Genomic DNA, 17,529 nt, shown 5'->3' on the forward strand with positions numbered 1-17,529 from the left:
GTGGCCCAGAAGTCACTACTTGGGACAAGTCCACCCGCTGAGGCAAAGTAACTTGGGAGGGTTTGGGATTACCCTGCCCTAGGGGGGAACTGCTTTGATTTCTTACATACTATAATAATATAATGATCTCCTGTCTTCCAAAATGAACTGCTCTGAAATGGAGACCTTCTCAACTGCGTGGCTTCCAAGACTTCCGCTAAGCAGCCATGGCTCTGGATCAATTCTGAATAAAGATGTCCTTTATCGGTCCGTCCAGCTCGATTTTAACAACTCCTTACAGATTCCTGTAACCTCTGCAATATTCTGTACCAGGGGTGGTCAAAGTCATCCCTTCCACTCCTGGTCTTTGTTCCAACGCTGTTCTAAATTGTTTAATTGAACCAATTAAACCACTCCATCCAGAAGTAGTTCATTATGTCATTTTAGGTGTTAAACCTGGAGTGGAAAGGCTGTCCAGGACGGCGATTGGACACCCCTGTATCCCTATCCCTCTCAATCAGGACGTATCTGTTTCTGACACTACACAGCACTAAACACTGCACCGTACAAACTGCTGAAACTGAAGGACGCAGTCGTTTGTCTAAAAGTTAGTGGCGGGGAGGAAGTTAGGAAGATGGACTGCTTTGCAGATTGGTGGCACTGTGGTTTCTATAGAAAAGTTGCTTGTCATTTTAGAAAAATGTATTAGATTTTGTATTAAATGTGCTCCCATTTCTATCCGTTTTTACATGTTAAAGTATAATATTTAAGAAATAAAACACACACACACACAACGACCCAGTTTAATTCCAGCAAGGAGATGGTTTGATATTTCTTTTTAAATTTCGACATTTCACTGCAGCTGAACCGTGTCTATCGTTACACACGCCACACAGCTATGTAAACGTCAGTCTGGAAGTCGCAGCCCCCTTTTTCCAGGAACCCCGGAACTGCACCTTCATGAAACCTCTTTAAAGTGAATTTAGGGTTTGGGCAACATTTAGGACAGGGAACACTGCTGTTGGTTTTAAAGGATTTTGATCGGAGACCCCTTCTTTATTTAATGAGGTTATTTTGTTTTACAAGGTCCTACCTTCTTTATGCTTCTTTTGCTCCTTGATACTCGCTTTCAACATCAGTTTTTTTACATGCAGACTGGCGCGCTATTGTACAATGTTTTACAGTATGTGAAAATATATACCAAATAACGCAATCAATAAATACATAATTACAATATTATACTTTTATTTAAAATCAAAACTACATAAAAATACAAGCCAAATAAAATGGAGAAGCAATATAAGCTGTTTTATAAGCTTTTTTTTTTTTTTTTAAGGTTTAAAACACTACTTTTTAATTTTATTCAAAAACTTTCCTACACTTAGTTTAAGATTAGTACTGATGTATAATCTGAATACTTTATATTTGTATTATTTAACTGATATATATAAAACCCTAGACTGTTTATTGTATGGTATTTTTGTATTTTATTGAACGTTCACTATTTCTTTGTAATTTTTCCTGTTTTTACTTGTGTCTTTTCAGAATTGTGCAGAAAAAAAGTTTTTCTCCTGTGTATAAAATGAACTGTACATTTCACACTTCAGAGTTCCTTTTTCTTATGTCAGATCGTTGTTTTCCCCAAATAAGGCGACTTTTCTTATATTTAATTACATTTTTTAACTGTGTGTCTTCTCATTAATAGACGTTTCACAGACTCTGATTAGCACTCATTTAGAACAAAAGATTGTAAGAACATTTACGAGCGAGAGGAGGCCATTCGGCCTGTCTGTGCTCGTCCGGTTCCTAGCAGCTGATTGATCTCAGAACTTTGTCAAGTCGGGTCTTAAAGGATCCCAGTGAGGAGTAGAGGCAGGCCAGATCCGCTGAAATTTTCAGTAGATATCTGTGAAGTGTTCTGCGGACCATCCTTCGTGTTTAGTATTTGTATTAATAATACATTATAAAATTGTCAATCAAGTAAACAGAATCATATCAAACACTTTATGGGTTAAGCGCTTCCAATTTAATATAGCAAGCACCTTTGTCAGTAGAATCTTTAGAAACTGTCGAAACAAAACCATCACGTCTCATTAGACTTTATATTGGCCACATTTCCAAAGCCTCAACGCCAGTCTTAAAATGAACTCCTGCTTTTTGATGGACATTTTGAATCAATAAAAGCAATAACACTGGTTCATGTTGATGTTGATGTTGATAAACCTTATCTGCTTATTCAGACTCTAGTCCTGTGCTGCACACTGAGGCCGGGAACCAGCCAAGATTGACCTTAAATCAAATCTCACATATCAGTTTGATTTTGCGGGTTGTACAATGACTGTCGCGGGTCTGCAGGTTTTAATGTCAATTTGCAGGTCTGACCAGCGAAATACAGTCACTTGGGTGGTCTGGAAGCCTATTAGGAAAATATAAAACAGAGCAAATGTGGATCACCGGAAATAACAGTACTATTTCTATATTTAAAAACCTGTTTGTAGATTAAATTGGGCCTCCATGTTTGGGACAATACGTTTACAACACGCCTGGTTGGGACTGTCTCTTATGACATTACTGTAAATTGTTTTTTGAATGTTCCTGCTCTGTTACAAATCACACACACACACACACACACAATCACACACACACAATCACACAGACATACAACTTTATATAAGTTGAGAAACACCACAACATCAAAAGAGTACATTTGAAAAAAAAAAAAAAGAAGATTTATTATATTAAAACAAGGCATCACATTTTCAGATACAAAGCAGCATATTTGTATTATTCTTATAATTACCAGTATTTCTTTCTTCCTTTTTTACATACAATCAAACTGAGTCAACGCTGAATTGTCGGTATAAAAAAAAAAAAAAAAAAAAGTCTAGGTAAACAGAACTTGTCTTTTTGTGCTCAGGGTAGCTGGTAGCAGTAGAGAAGTGCAATGGCTTAACTGTAGAGAGAGAGGACACAGCTACTCCGAGCTGGTTTGAAAACGAACAAAAACGCAGATGGAAAAATGCTGTAGCTCAACAGCTGTGCCGTTTTTCCTTGAGTGGGTTTGAGAGACAGTAAGCGGACAGGCACTGAGACACATTCAATGCAGAATAAAGTGAGGCTGTTTATCTTGTCGGGAAGCAACAAGCCTGAAATGAAGAGGGAAAAGAAAGCGTTTACTTTTTTTCTTTGTTGAATTGGACGACGCTTGTGAATGCAGGGTGTAGTGGAGTGTTGAGTGGGGTTCTATTTGCTCTAGTACTAGAGCGCTCTGCAGTGCTGAGTGGAGTTCTCTTTCCTATACTACTGCAGCGCTCTGCAGTGTTGAGTGGAGTTCTCTTTCCTATACTGCTGGAGCACTCTGCAGTGTTGAGTGGAGTTCTCTTTCCTATACTATTAGAGCGCTCTGCAGTGTTGAGTGGAGTTCTCTTTCCTATACTGCTAGAGCGCTCTGCAGTGTTGAGTGGAGTTCTCTTTCTTATACTACTAGAGCGCTCTGCGATGTTGAGAGGAGTTCTCTTTCCTATACTACTAGAGTGCTCTGCAGTGTTTAGTGGAGTTCTCTTTCCTATACTACTAGAGCGCTCTGCAGTGTTTAGTGGAGTTCTCTTTCCTATACTACTGGAGCACTCTGCAGTGTTGAGTGGAGTTCTCTTTCCTATACTACTGGAGCGCTCTGCAGTGTTTAGTGGAGTTCTCTTTCCTATACTACTAGAGCGCTCTGCAGTGTTGAGTGGAGTTCTCTTTCCTATACTACTAGAGTGCTCTGCAGTGTTTAGTGGAGTTCTCTTTCCTATACTACTGGAGCACTCTGCAGTGTTGAGTGGAGTTCTCTTTCCTATACTACTAGAGCGCTCTGCAGTGTTGAGTGGAGTTCTCTTTCCTATACTACTAGAGTGCTCTGCAGTGTTTAGTGGAGTTCCCTTTCCTATACTACTGGAGCACTCTGCAGTGTTGAGTGGAGTTCTCTTTCCTATACTACTAAAGCGCTCTGCAGTGTTGAGTGGAGTTCTCTTTCCTATACTACTAGAGTGCTCTGCAGTGTTTAGTGGAGTTCTCTTTCCTATACTACTGGAGCACTCTGCAGTGTTGAGTGGAGTTCTCTTTCCTATACTACTAGAGCGCTCTGCAGTGTTGAGTGGAGTTCTCTTTCCTATACTACTAGAGCGCTTTGCAGTGTTGAGTGGAGTTCTCTTTCCTATACTACTAGAGCGCTCTGCAGTGTTGAGTGGAGTTCCCTTTCCTATACTACTAGAGCGCTCTGCAGTGTTGAGAGTGGAGTTCTCTTTCCTATACTACTAGAGCGCTCTGCAGTGTTGAGTGGAGTTCTCTTTCCTATACTACTAGAGCGCTCTGCAGTGTTGAGAGTGGAGTTCTCTTTCCTATACTACAGAGCGCTCTGCGGTGTTGAGTGGAGTTCTCTATCATCAGGTTATGGGGTACACAATGGGGTACAGTCCTCACCTCTACACAGAGCTACTGCAGCGGTCCACACAGGGTCTCCGGGGATCTTCATTGTCGTTGAAAGGTGGGTTTCCCTTTTTTTGCTTCGACACGTCTGAAAACACAAAGCAGTTACCTCAGGAATAGAAATAAGACTCCCATTGCATAGCAGTTTGATGCATCAGTAAGACACACGTGAGCATGTTACCTATACACTGGAGCTAATCAAGTTGTAGTAAAACCTGGAATGGGTGAAACTGCTATGCAATAGGAGTCTTGATTCCATTGCTGGTACCTGCCAGATATTTCACAGTGGCAACAGCCGAGTGTAATGAGTCGAAGGCGAGTTGGCAAAAGACGAGGTCAGTTATCTAGCAGGTACTAACCGCTGTGAAGGGTGTTAATGCTATTATATACCAAACAAATGTTTTTGGTTTTTTTTGTGTGTGTGTGAAGACATTTTGCTAGTTTTTGTTAGCTTTAGAGTGATAACGAACTTTGTGGGTAAAATGCAACATTACCTTGAAGCCATGAGCACTTTCACGAAATACTGTACATACTTTAATGCTAACTTATGGGCTATGCATTAACTAGTCTTACATTTGAACTGCAATGTTACTTTCGATAAATGTACAAAAAGTTGGTCTCACAATAAAAACAATAAATGATTCTTATTTGCTTTATTGACCACAAACAATATGGCTGTGAAGCTAATAAAACACAGAAACGGAACATACATATTTTTAATTCCAACGCTGCAGATGGAATATACTGAACAAAAGGTCTGCATTCACATACTATATATTTATAAAGAAACGATAATATTGTATTCCTGACTGATTGCTTTGCTATAGCAATATAAAGCATCCAAACACAGAATATTGTCAAAATTCAGTTGACATGTACAGGTAGTGGACAAAAAAATGGAAACACCTGGGTAAATGAGGGACACCAAGTATATTGAAAGCAAAGGCTTCCACACAGGTGTCGCTCATGCGTTAATTAAGCATATAACATCCCAGCATGCTTAGGGTCATGTATAAAAATGATGAACAGGCCTGGTTGCCTATAATTATGGCTAGCATGGCTGCAAGAGGAGACCTCAGTGACTTTGAAAGAGGGGTGATTTTTGGGGTGCGTTTGGCAGGAGCTTCAGTGACCAAGACAGCTCAACTTGCTGATGTTTCACGAGCAACGGTGTCTAAGGTGATGTCGGCATGGAACTCCGAGAGAATGACATCATCAGCAAAGGGCAATAGTGGGCGGAAGCGCATACTCCAGGATCGTGATATCCGTGCATTAATTCGAAGTGCAAGGCAAAACAGGCGAGCCACTGCAGATCAATTGACTGCAAATTTCAACCTGGGGCGCGAGCAGCCAGTTTCATCAAAAACGGTCCGCCGGGAACTCCACAGAGCGGGATGCCATAGTGGCCCAACGCCCTATTAAGTGACTTTACATTGGTGTTTCCATTTTTCTGTCCACTACCTGTAGGTAAAATGGTAGATTAGGTTGAGAGGGACACTAAGACAGCGCAGAGAAATCCAGAATCCAGTCTCTTATTCACCTGTCACAAACACGCATTGCAAGTGAGTGGATTCAACTGTATGTTGTTTTAAAATATATATATATTTTTTTTAACTTGTACTTATTGGTCACGTTTCTGGCAATTCCCAGGCAGGCTACAATGTCCCGGCATTCTCTAGCCACGGCATGCAGGATATGCAGTATATGGGGCAGCAGTGTGGAGTAGTGGTTAGGGCTCTGGACTCTTGACCGGAGGGTCGTTGGTTCAATCCCAGGTGGGGGACACTGCTGTTGTACCCTTGAGCAAGGTACTTTACCTAGATTGCTCCAGTAAAAAACCAACTGTATAAATGGGTAATTGTATGTAAAAATAATGTGATATCTGTATAATGTGAAATAATGTATAATGTGATATCTTGTAACAATTGTAAGTCGCCCTGGATAAGGGCGTCTGCTAAGAAATAAATAATAATAATAATAATAATAATAATAATAATAATAATATTTACAATTAACCACCGAGACTCCGGGAACCAATGAACCACAAGAAGCGTGATAACATGCAAACTCAAGCTGTGCAGTGAAACTGCTCTGTGTATTTGTTACACATGACATTTAAACATCATGCGTAATTCATATTCTGTCAATGCGTAAAACACCCAGTACGCAGATCATCTGGAGCGCTGTTGATTACTTGCATTTATCCCCAGTGCTAGTCCCCTTGAAGAAGCAGGCAGAGTGAAGGGAAGAGGCAGACAGTTTACCTGTTCTGGAGTAGATGCACCAGAGCGCCGCAGTCAGGCACACGCCGATCAGGAAGGCTGTGAACGTGATGCCAACAACCACGCGGGCGTCCAGCCCAGCGTCCACGTCTGTGTGCGAGAGAGGCAGTTAAACAATGCAGACAGGAAATTCTACACGGACCGTAGCGTGTGGGTCTGCTCAATACAACTCAAGCATTTACCACTTGGAAATGTGCAAACTATTAACAGCTCTAAATGATCCCAGCAACCTGGGCTCACGCGCTACCATGCTGGATTCGGCCTGGGCCGGCCAGCTTCTCCTCCAAGCCCCTCGTTTCAACATGTTTAGTCTGGACGAAGTGATCGCAGACACTTACAAGCAGCCGAAGGGCTGGCCCAGGGAACGGAAAGGGAGCCGGCTCTTGGTTTTCCCATTATATTTCCTGGGAAAAAAAATTGAATAATAATAATGAAGAACTTTTTCTTTGTTAACAACCTCAGTATGTTTGCACTTTTACTTGCCATGCATAGTTTACCCTGGTTTGCCGTGCTTTTTAATGTTTTACCATACCTCTCTCTGCTTTACTATGCTTTCACTTGGCTTTAATTCCACTTTACTATGCTTGTACTATGGGAAACTTCTATAAGGGTTAGTTAGCATGGTTTGCTTTTTAATATGCTTTACCATGCCTCTCTGCGATTTCCAATGCGTACCTATGCTTTACCATGATTTCACTGTGCTTTGTTCCACTTTGCTGTGCTTTTACTATGGGAAACTTTTATAAGGAAACAGTAACAACTACATTATGAATATTCTATGAACACACAGACCTGTGAAGTTACACACACAGAGAACGGTTTTCAAGTACTGCCCTAACACCATCCATAACTAGAAGTGCCAGCTTTAAAAATACCAAATATATAATAAATGTAATGACAAATGTCAACTGAAGACATTGAAAAAGACTTTTAGGACTTCTAAACTGTGGATCTGTGAAACCTGCTGTTGGTATTAAAAATAAAAAAATGTATCAGAACCTCAGAGTTACGAACACCAGACTTACGAACACCCCACTTTCAGACGGAAGCATGCAATCACTCAACCAGTGTGTGAAATGCAACCAGACAGGCGCTCCTATAGTGAATGCTGGTCATGGAGAAGGCAAAATGACTGTACCAACAAATGCATTCAGACAGAGGTGAGGCAGATTTCAAAGCAAGTACGGGCAACTTTACTAACAACATTTTAGTTTTAAACACAAGGTCCCTAATTCTACAGTCTAACATAATTGTACTGACCATACAGTCGTGTGAAAACGTATCTGAACACCTCAAGATTTGTCATTTATATCCTTTATATACCTACCTGCATGAAAACCTATGGGTGTGAGAATTTTAATTTTCTGTCAGTAAACAGTGATATAGAAACATTAGGCACTCATGTGTGAAAATGTTGACCGCTTTGTGCTTTAAGTATCTTAAACAACTTCTAAAATGTCTCGTGCATTTTACCAGGTGTGACTATGTGTTCTTTTTCTCTTACTATTTTAAATGAATTGCACGTGTGGCCTATTACAGTCATCAATTAAATTAGACAATCGCTAATTTGCCTATTTTGACAATTTTCCAAGATTTTCATTGACAGTGCTTTGATTTCATACGTACAAAAAAAAAACTACAGAAGCAATGAGGCGCGCTAATAAATGTGCACACTGCTGTATTAACATCCCGTTGTTTTGTGAGCTGACCGGCAGAATGGGCTGCTATCCTGGGCAATCCTAGGGCAGGCAGCTCCCCCTCCTGAGTGACCAGGATGGGTTTGGACAGCGTCCGGCCAAACTGACCCCAGAGAGAGCTGTCCGAGAGCGGGGCGATACTGCCAGTGCAGGCCTCGTCCAGGGACACACACTGCAGACAGAGAGGGAGGGAGGGGTGAAAGGGAGTGAGCGAGAGAGAGGGAGAGGGAAAAAGACAAGGAAGCAACAAACAACAGCACAATTAATAACCGATAACCCATTACCAAAATACCACCACAAAATCTATAACTCTCCCCTACTTCCTCGTCTTTTCTTTCTCTATCGTTTCTCTTTATCTTCTAAAACATTCCTCCCAGTGAGACCAGTACAAGATCCTTCCCACTTTAACACTTTGGGAAGTGGAGTCCACACCACCCAGCGATATAAGGAATGTTTTTTATAACATGAGAGTAGCTGTTATTTATTTCATGCTAATACTGGACTCGGCTTTTGTTAAGATACAATGAGATAGTAGTGATGGGGACCAACCAAGACGTAGCTTCACTGTAATATATGAGCCTCCAGCGCTTTACCTCCAGGTAACATGTATTTGCTACTGGCCCGGTGCTGAAGTGTAATGCTGGCTCCAGGGATCAGCACTTTATGTAAATCAAAACTCGAACATTGAAGACTGAGAAAGACATATTTAAAGCGTTACTGAACAGGCTGTCGGGTTTAAAACACAATGCATCACTTTCCCTTGCTTTCTGCTTTGTTGTATGTATTCCTGCAACATCTTTTTCAACATATCCCTGGTCATAAAATTAGGTTTGACTACTTATTTTACCTCGGAAATCAAAAACACTGAACTTTGCGAGAGGAGTCGGGAAGCAATGACATGTTTCTGATTGAAAGGGCTGGATTGAAGCTGCAGATGTTGAGAATGCAGAAGACACTCTGATGGGGAAGACCCGATGCATAACTGATGCACAACAAAAATAAAACTGATTTATAACTAGGGGGATGTTAACAACAATATCAAAACAATCGTGATAATGTTGCAGGAATGCGTACAAAATAATGCATTGTGTTTTAAACCCTACAGCCTTGTCAGTAACACTTTTTGTTACTTTTAGTATTTAACCCTGTAATCCCCAACCATTTTTGAAATGAGAAAAACTACATCATTTACATAACTAGATTCCGTTTCTGGTACAAAACCCTTTTTTTATCCCCCACTGTCCGGCAACACATAATGTACTGCATATTCTGGCTTGTGAGACTGGATTTAAAAAATAATAATATAGGAGGGGTGGCTAAGCACTGTATCAGATGTCAGACATAACGCTGCACCTACCCTGGGCATGCCAGCCCCATGGCTTGGGGGCGCACCCCCCCTCTCACACAGCGTCAGTTTGCAGTGCAGGAACTGGACCGAGTTGTTGTACTGCGGACGCAACACAAAGCTAAACAGCCGTCTGTCCCTTGTCCCCCCCCGTCCCTCCGGGGCACGCTCTGCGGTGTAGAAGGTCTGTCCCCCGCTGTGTCCCTGGTTGAAGAAGGAGCTCCTCCCCGCTCCCTCCCAGGCAGGGCTGCTCCTCTTCCCCCCCGCTCCCTCGCTGTAGAACGTGACCGAGTCGTCCTGAGGACACTCCCCCGCGATGACCGTCCAGCCCGGCCCCCCCTCGGGGTCCGAGAGAGGGGACAGGAAGCAGGACTGCACCCCCAGACCCAGGCCAGGCTCGCTCCACAGAACCACCACCTGGAGAGAGAATTAGAGAGAAAGAGGAGCCACTTCGGGTTGGCTTTACCACTTCCTCTTAAGTTGTGTTGGTCCTTCGATTAAGTTACATCAGTTTAAGGCACGTTTACATCAGTTTAAGGCACAATAAAAATAAATCTAAGTCAGGAACTAAAAAGGAAAGTGTGAAACAGGCGCAATTAAACTACTGCGTCATTTTTAACCTTAAACAGCACAGGGATGGGAATAAGACTCTAATTGCATAGTGGTTTGATCCATGCTTGGTTTTACTGTGAGTTTAATAAGACACCTGAGCTTGTTACCTAGATACTGTGGCTAACCAAGCTCATAGTAAAACCTGAAATGGGTGAAACTGCTATGCAAAGTCTTATTTCAAAGGCAGGGGGAAATCAGTACTGAATGGCATATGGGGTGCATTTTTATTTCAAAGACAAGTTTACATACGCTGCCTTGCAGATTCTCCTCTCCTCTGTACAGAAATGAATCCTTTTTAAAAGGATGGCAAGGGAACTTGTATTCTCATAAGGGGAGAGGACTGACTGTAATGTGCTTTGTGAGGAACTTCTTTTCTTTCTTTAATTTTAAAAGTTTTGGAGGCGACAGAAAAAAAAGGCAGGTATTGCACATTTAAAACCTGGAATGATCAAACCTGCTATGCAATAGCCTTATTTCCATGCCTGTTATAAAATAAGCCATGCATTTTGAATACAGCACAACGGAAAACAGGTGCCTGGATCCAAGCCCTGTTTCTATACCGTGCCACTCTCTCATTTGCTTCTTCCTCATCTGGCTGCAGTACTTTACCTCCACGAAGACCCGACTGTTGGCTGAGATGATGCAGGGGCCCGGGTAGTGTTGTAGGAAGGACTCTGAGCTGTACAGGTCCATGCTGAAGAAAGGGGGTCCGCCCAGACCCCCCGAGATACGCACTGCCCCGGGCTGCCCGCCTCGGAAGGCTGGGGAGGGGGCCAGGCAGCTGAACTGCCGTGACAGACAGTGGGAAAGAGAGAGAGAGAGATTGACAGGTGCCTGGTAATGACAGCGAGGAGTGGAGGCCAAACTGGCAATAATCAAAAGCAGAATAAAACCCTGCCAGAACCAGGTTTTAACTGGAGGTGTTTCAGTCATTTTTAAAGTGCTGGCAGCCTCTAGAGTCTAAACTGAATGTGTTTGAAATGATCTGGGGTATAGAAGGTGTGCTTTTTGGAGGATGAAGAACTTGCTTTGTATGTGTAATCATTTTCCATGTGCAGTTTTAATTGTGTAATGGTACCTGATTGTTTCTTTAAAAATAATAACAACAGCAACGTGTAAATTAATCATTATTGCTGTTCGTACATTTTATCTGTAATGTAATGTTTAATTAAGAAACATTTAAATAGTGAAAGTAATACCAACTTTCCCATCTCATGAGAACTACTATGGTGATGTACAGCTATGGCCAAACGTTTTGCATCACCCTATAGAATGAACTAATTTTGCTTTACAAAGGTCAAATGAAACCTGATGAATAATGTTACATTAACATATTGAATTACACACCGCTTTGTAGTTTTCTGTATACTGACAAAAATTTAAAAATGTGACATTTTGAAATCTAACATTAAATACTGTACTGCTATTATGGCTTCCTGTAGACTTCTGCAATAACAATATGTAGTTTTTTTTTATTACATGATATTAAATAAGAGATCTAAATTGAGTTTTTTTTGTTTTGTTTTTTATATTAAATGTCTCAATCCTAAAATTCTAGGTGATGCAAAACTTGTGGCCATAGCTGTCTGTTACACACGTTTACAGAAAATAAATCATTTAGCAGAGCGGACACAATCAACAAACAACCTTCGAGTGCACGTGCTGAATGAATAAGTACAATTTTAAAGCTGGCACGCTTAAGTGAGCACCGACCCTCCAGCAGGACCCGTATGATCAGTTGTTAACCAGTTCACTAGGAACTCTGACCAATATAAACTTCAGGATTGCTCCGTCTCTCACTGTCTTCCATCGCCTCCTCACGACCCCCCTGTTCAGACTGCGCTTGCAGATCTCTTGATCTGCCCCTCCTACCTTGCACTGGACTTGCCTGACCTCAGCACCACGTTACTGGATCCTCAGCTGATGCACTATTGTACTACAATGTCTTTGTAGATATATCTGTTGTAATCCTAACTTGCTGCATCCTAGTTCATACTGTATTCTAATAGTATTACTGCACTTACTGTAAACCATACTGTACTTGCATTGCAACCCTGCACTGCCCTGTAACACCAGCAAGTCGTCTTGGAGGAAGGCGTCGGTCAAATAAATAAATAAATAAATAAATAAATAACCCAGTGCTGCTCCCTGCTGGACTTCCCTTACACAGCACCCAAACACCGTTGTCAACTATTGGTGGTGAACAGGTTACAAAATGTACACAAGATAAAAAAATACAAAAATAAAACACCTTTCCTAATTCTCTCACATTAATAACTTGAGGCGATCGGCCAGCGCCTCTCGGTGCAGGAGGGGTCTCTTTCTCTTCTGTGTCGTTGCCGGTGGTAACGGAACCTGAAGGTTTCCATAGCAACACCTGGGCAGCAGAGAAATTAGAGGATATGGATATAATTACGACCAGCTGGAGTCGAGGCATTTTTATATCAACCTAAAAAACCTGAAAGAGGCAACAGTGACAAGCAAACTCCCTCACCCTCCCTGCACCTAAATGAGACCATGCATATATACAATACAACTCTTCATTTCACTGTCTGACCCACGCATCAAAAAACAGGGAAATATTGATAACAGCAAAGGAGTGTCCTTATACAGCAACATATAGGACTCGATTCCAATAGAAGTGTACAATCCTAACATGTTAGATAAAAGGGAAAACTTCTGGATTCGTAGACTTGAGGCTTCACTTCCCCATGGACTGAACCTGGAAGATGATGCATCCTTTTAGGATTGGAACTCCACCTCAGAAGTGTCTCAGTGTTCTTAGAACATTCAGCTGTAAGTCACTGTGCAGCTTTCAAACTGAAACTACAGCCTCAGTCTTCCTGGCTGTTTCTACCATGCTAGCTGAAGAAGGAGGAAGCCAAAACGTTGCAGCTAACTATTAAAATCGTGAGTTTTCAGTTTCTCAATTACTTTTTTTCTTCGTTATGTATAAATGTAGATAGGTAGATAGTGCGAGAGACATTCTCTCGGGTTCTTTTTCCAGCACGTACCTGACCCAGACACACACAGGAACTTGTTTTCAGCACTTTCTCTGCACACTTTTATTTTACATAGCAAAATAATAACCAAAACACACACCTAGCTCTTTCAAGCCCTTACTAGACACTTATGCAGGTTCCCCGACTAACTTGCAGGACAGCTAAGCTGTTTACCTGACATTATCTACACAAACACGAATGTTCACACAGTATCTTTGAACACAGTACACGACGCACCATCAGGCTCTTCACACAGTAGCAGCCCCCGAGCAGACTGGCTGCTCTCCTGTTATACTTGGCAGGTGGCCTCAATTTGCAATAACAAGGCCAACTGCCAAAACAATTAACTAATACAATTAAACAATTAAACTTGGCAGGGAGGCTTTTAACCCTGTCCCTGCCACAACAGATAGATAGACAGGTAGATAGATATAGATAGATAGATAGATAGGTAGTCCCTTCTTTCTACTATAGTGTATATACTCTTGTAATGTATACTGTGTTTATTATTTTCCATTGTTTTTTTTGTATTGTTTCCTAAAATGTTAAGCTGAGGGAACACAAAAGGGCTCCCGAGTGGCGCATCCAGTAAAGGCGCTCCTCGCAGGATGTGCCCTATAGCCTGGAGATCGCTGGTTCGAATCCAGGCTATGTCACAGCTGACCGTGACCGAGAGTTCCTAGGGGGCGGCGCACAATTGGCTGAGCGCTGCCCGGGTAGGGAGGGCTTAGGTCGGCAGGGGAATCCACGGCTCACCGCGCATCAGCGACCCCTGTGGCTGATAGGGCGCCTGTGGCTCTGCAGCGGAGCCGCCAGATCTGTGTTGTCCTCCGGCACTATAGGTCTGGTAGCATTGCTGTGGATCTGCAGTGCGAAAAATGACGGCTTGGAAGGAGCACGTTTCGGAGGACGCGTGTTTCAGCCTCCGTTTCCTGAGTCGGTGGGGGGGTTGCGAGCGGTGAGCCGGGGATACAGATAATAATTGGGCATGCTAAATTGGGGTGAAAACCGGGGTAAAAATAATTGGCGACGACTAAATTTATTAAAAAAAAAATTTAAAAAAAAAAAAAAAAGCTGAGGGAACACGAAGCCACTCTGTGGCTTATAACGTGGCTTCGTTTCACGAGACTAGGGTTCAGACCACTGTTCCTAAAAAAAGTGGCTTTGTGTTCCTTCAGCTTGAGAGTTCTTTGTGTCTCGATTCTCAATAGCTGTAAGGGGAATGATATGGAATGAACAGATTCTTTCAGGTCACTGTAGAAAGTTCAGGGATTTTCAAACCTGTTTGTATGCTTCTATGTTCTTAGAGTGGTTCTTTGGGCATCTGTGTTGCTGTCAGTAGGCATTCTGCATTGATAGATCTGTACTTGGTTGACTGCAGTGTGTTGTTAAAAGGGTAGTAAAGCATGGGAAAGCACAGCAATGTAACTGAGGTAAATGCATTACAGCATGGCAAACTGCAAGATTTCTTCTCTGATAAGAGAACGCAACTCAAATGAAACTTCTTTAATCCTGGTCCTCAAGCGCCCTGGAAGCAAATCACAGCAGCTACACACTGGTTAAAATCTCATCGGATGCCTTATGTGCACTGGAAAACAATGGTTTATTTTTTGAGTTGCTGGTTGAACCCTTTTTGTGAAAACCCAGTTGCAGTGCTTTCTGCCCGTGACTCACCGCGTTCCGATACCTCACTCCCAATGAGCTCCAATCTGCCACCGTCCCACAGGAAGTGACGTCAAACTCCAGCAGGAAGTCGGTGCCATTTGATTCCACCTTGCAGCTGGGATCCTTTAGAGTGAGATCTGCCGACGCCAGACCCAGAGACTGAGAAGAGAGAGGGAGAGGGAAAGAGGGAGGGATAGCATCACTTCTCTGAGCCAAACAGAAATGTCTGTTAAAATACAAAACGGGTTTAAAAATCAACTCAAGTATTGCATCATCTCAGAAATATTTGTATGTATCGTTTCATGTTTAAGCTGTGCAGCGATTGGGATTGTAGAGGTTAATGAAGGGCAAACAACTATTGGGAGCACACTTGAGAACACTGCCTCAGCACAGCTGTAAGCTAAGCACTTGTGGGAGGAGGTTTTCCAACTCAAATCAAATACAAAAGGAACAAGGAAATGATAAAGTGCGGCACATTTGACCTTGTGTTGAAGAGATGTGTGTTCGGTGTCTGGAACAACATTGTAACTCACACCATGAGATTGATAGGGTTTAGATGTTGTTAGGAAAACAGATCAGCTTCACACACACACACTTGAGACATCAAATTAGATTCCTTACAGGGAGGCAGAGCAAAAGCTTTAACCAGGGAGCAGGCAGCTGTAGCAGTACATAAGAACATAAGAAAAGTTTGGGAACGGGAAAAGGCCATTCGGACCATCAAGGCTCGTCCCTTGTTAGCACACAATCGAGTCTTTCTTAATCTCAGTGTTTTAGATACGTCACCTGGTAGGCTATTCCATGCATTCATAACTCTCTGTGTAAAAACAGTGCTTCCTACCTTCTGTTCTAAACTTATACCCAGTTTCCACTTGTCATCTTGTTCTTCTCTCTGTGCTAAATTTCAAGTAGTGCCTTGGGTTAACTTCATCCAGACCATTTATGATTTCAAAGATTTCAAATCAGTAGCTGTGGGCACTAACCTGGAGCAGATCCACTTGTACCAGGATGGATATAGTGGCTCCCAGGCACTGGACAAGCACAACCCCGTCGACAAAGTGGTCCTGACCTAGGAGTGACTCGCTGTCTCCCCTCCATTCTTCTCCTCCTCCTCCTGCGCCCCCTGGAGACATCCAGTGCTTCAGCAAGCCCTCCAACCCAACACCAGGGGGCACCATGGGCACAGAGTCTGCGTGCCAGGGTTGAGGCTGCTGGAGGGGCAAGGTGGAGTCCAGGAGATCAGCAACACCTGGAACGATACCTGGCATGGGATTGCACAAATCACAATGAGTGGAGAAAGTGTTCTACACACTGATTGGCTGAGAGAAGAAACTAGTGAACTAAAAGGCCAATAGAAACGGCAGGAAAGGAGAACAGGGGCGGGAAAGAAGGAGACTGAACTAACAGGCCATTAAACTCACGAGCGTTGTACCCATCTCTCTCATTCATTTTACGTCATCAGAATAATCCTCGTGGCTCCCACACAACCACGAAAATTGTTCTGTATGCAAGTCCATTCTCGCAGCTAAAACAAACATGGAACTTTATTCCAGTTGACATTAGGCAGGTTGAAGTCTAAACTGAAAAAAAATCTCTTCTAAGGATCGCAATGTATCCAAATCACGCTCCCTCCTACAACAATGCTGTTTTTTTTTTGTTCCACTCATTTCAATCAGAGCCCCAGCGTTGTTGCAGGAGGGAGCGTGATTTGGATACACTGCGATCCTTAGAAGAGATTTTTTTTCAGTTTAGATTTAAAATAATCCAATGTTTCAACCTGCCTAATGTCAACCAGAATGAACTGGATACACCGCGATGTGCAGAACAGAATCTCTTTCTCCTGGCGAACGTTCCTGAGTAGAAGTTGAAAACAGTAATTCCCTAGTTAATTTATGTGTAAATACAAAAATATTAAAAACAAAAAATCGAGGGAATGTGTGTGGGGTGGGGGGGGGGGATGTTGTGATATATATATACACATACATAGCTATATATATATACACACACACACACACACACTGTGTATATATATATATATATATATATATATATATATATATATAAAGACAAAATGTTCATTTCTTAAAGTACCGTGCTTAGTCACTGTGACCACAAATCTGTTGGCCAGCCCCGCCTCTGTGTATGATGTCACGGCAGGGAAACCCCTCTCACTGGCCCAGGCCAGGAGGTCAGGGGTCACCTGCAGGTCAGCGGAGACGATGGTGGTGAGGGCCAGGTGCTCGGGACCCAAACCAATGGAGATGCTGTTGGACGCCTGCCAAGAAACAAACAAACAAACCAAAAAAAACCCACACAATCAGATCCACACATTTCATACTGAAACCACTGAACAATGAAAGACAAAGAAAGGCTTACTTACAAAGCCTTTGCCCCAGCCTAATTTACTTGATATATGCTTTGTATTGTCAGGCATGATAGGCATCCTTGTTAATACTGGTTGTCAATAGGGGAGTGCAGAA

General features: G+C 42.4%; 2 protein-coding genes across 6 annotated transcripts in view; one reads left to right on the forward strand and one right to left on the reverse strand.

Moving 5' to 3' along the window:
- The window catches only part of LOC117968259 (KN motif and ankyrin repeat domain-containing protein 2-like), a 68,892-nt gene extending 63,804 nt beyond the window's left edge, over positions 1 to 5,088 (forward strand). For both annotated transcript variants that reach the window (XM_034915884.2, XM_059007017.1), the window contains one exon: positions 1 to 5,088. In XM_034915884.2, coding sequence (XP_034771775.2) covers positions 1 to 51 — 51 coding nt within the window. In that variant the 3' untranslated portion in view covers positions 52 to 5,088.
- The window catches only part of LOC117965607 (transforming growth factor beta receptor type 3-like), a 25,835-nt gene continuing 10,996 nt past the window's right edge, over positions 2,691 to 17,529 (reverse strand). For 2 of the 4 annotated variants that reach the window (XM_059007018.1, XM_059007019.1), the window contains exons 8-18: positions 17,141 to 17,324; positions 16,033 to 16,310; positions 15,059 to 15,208; positions 12,634 to 12,759; positions 10,992 to 11,168; positions 9,783 to 10,187; positions 8,438 to 8,597; positions 7,067 to 7,132; positions 6,711 to 6,818; positions 4,441 to 4,534; positions 2,691 to 3,125 (exon numbers count right to left, since the gene is read on the reverse strand). In XM_059007018.1, the coding sequence (XP_058863001.1) occupies positions 4,443 to 4,534; positions 6,711 to 6,818; positions 7,067 to 7,132; positions 8,438 to 8,597; positions 9,783 to 10,187; positions 10,992 to 11,168; positions 12,634 to 12,759; positions 15,059 to 15,208; positions 16,033 to 16,310; positions 17,141 to 17,324 (1,746 nt within the window). In that variant the 3' untranslated portion in view covers positions 2,691 to 3,125; positions 4,441 to 4,442. The remainder of the gene's footprint in view (positions 3,126 to 4,440; positions 4,535 to 6,710; positions 6,819 to 7,066; positions 7,133 to 8,437; positions 8,598 to 9,782; positions 10,188 to 10,991; positions 11,169 to 12,633; positions 12,760 to 15,058; positions 15,209 to 16,032; positions 16,311 to 17,140; positions 17,325 to 17,529) is intronic. The other 2 variants (XM_059007020.1, XM_059007021.1) reach the window with 2 other exon arrangements.

Source organism: Acipenser ruthenus, chromosome 34 (genome assembly GCF_902713425.1).
Source record: "Acipenser ruthenus chromosome 34, fAciRut3.2 maternal haplotype, whole genome shotgun sequence".
Classification (NCBI taxonomy): domain Eukaryota; kingdom Metazoa; phylum Chordata; class Actinopteri; order Acipenseriformes; family Acipenseridae; genus Acipenser; species Acipenser ruthenus.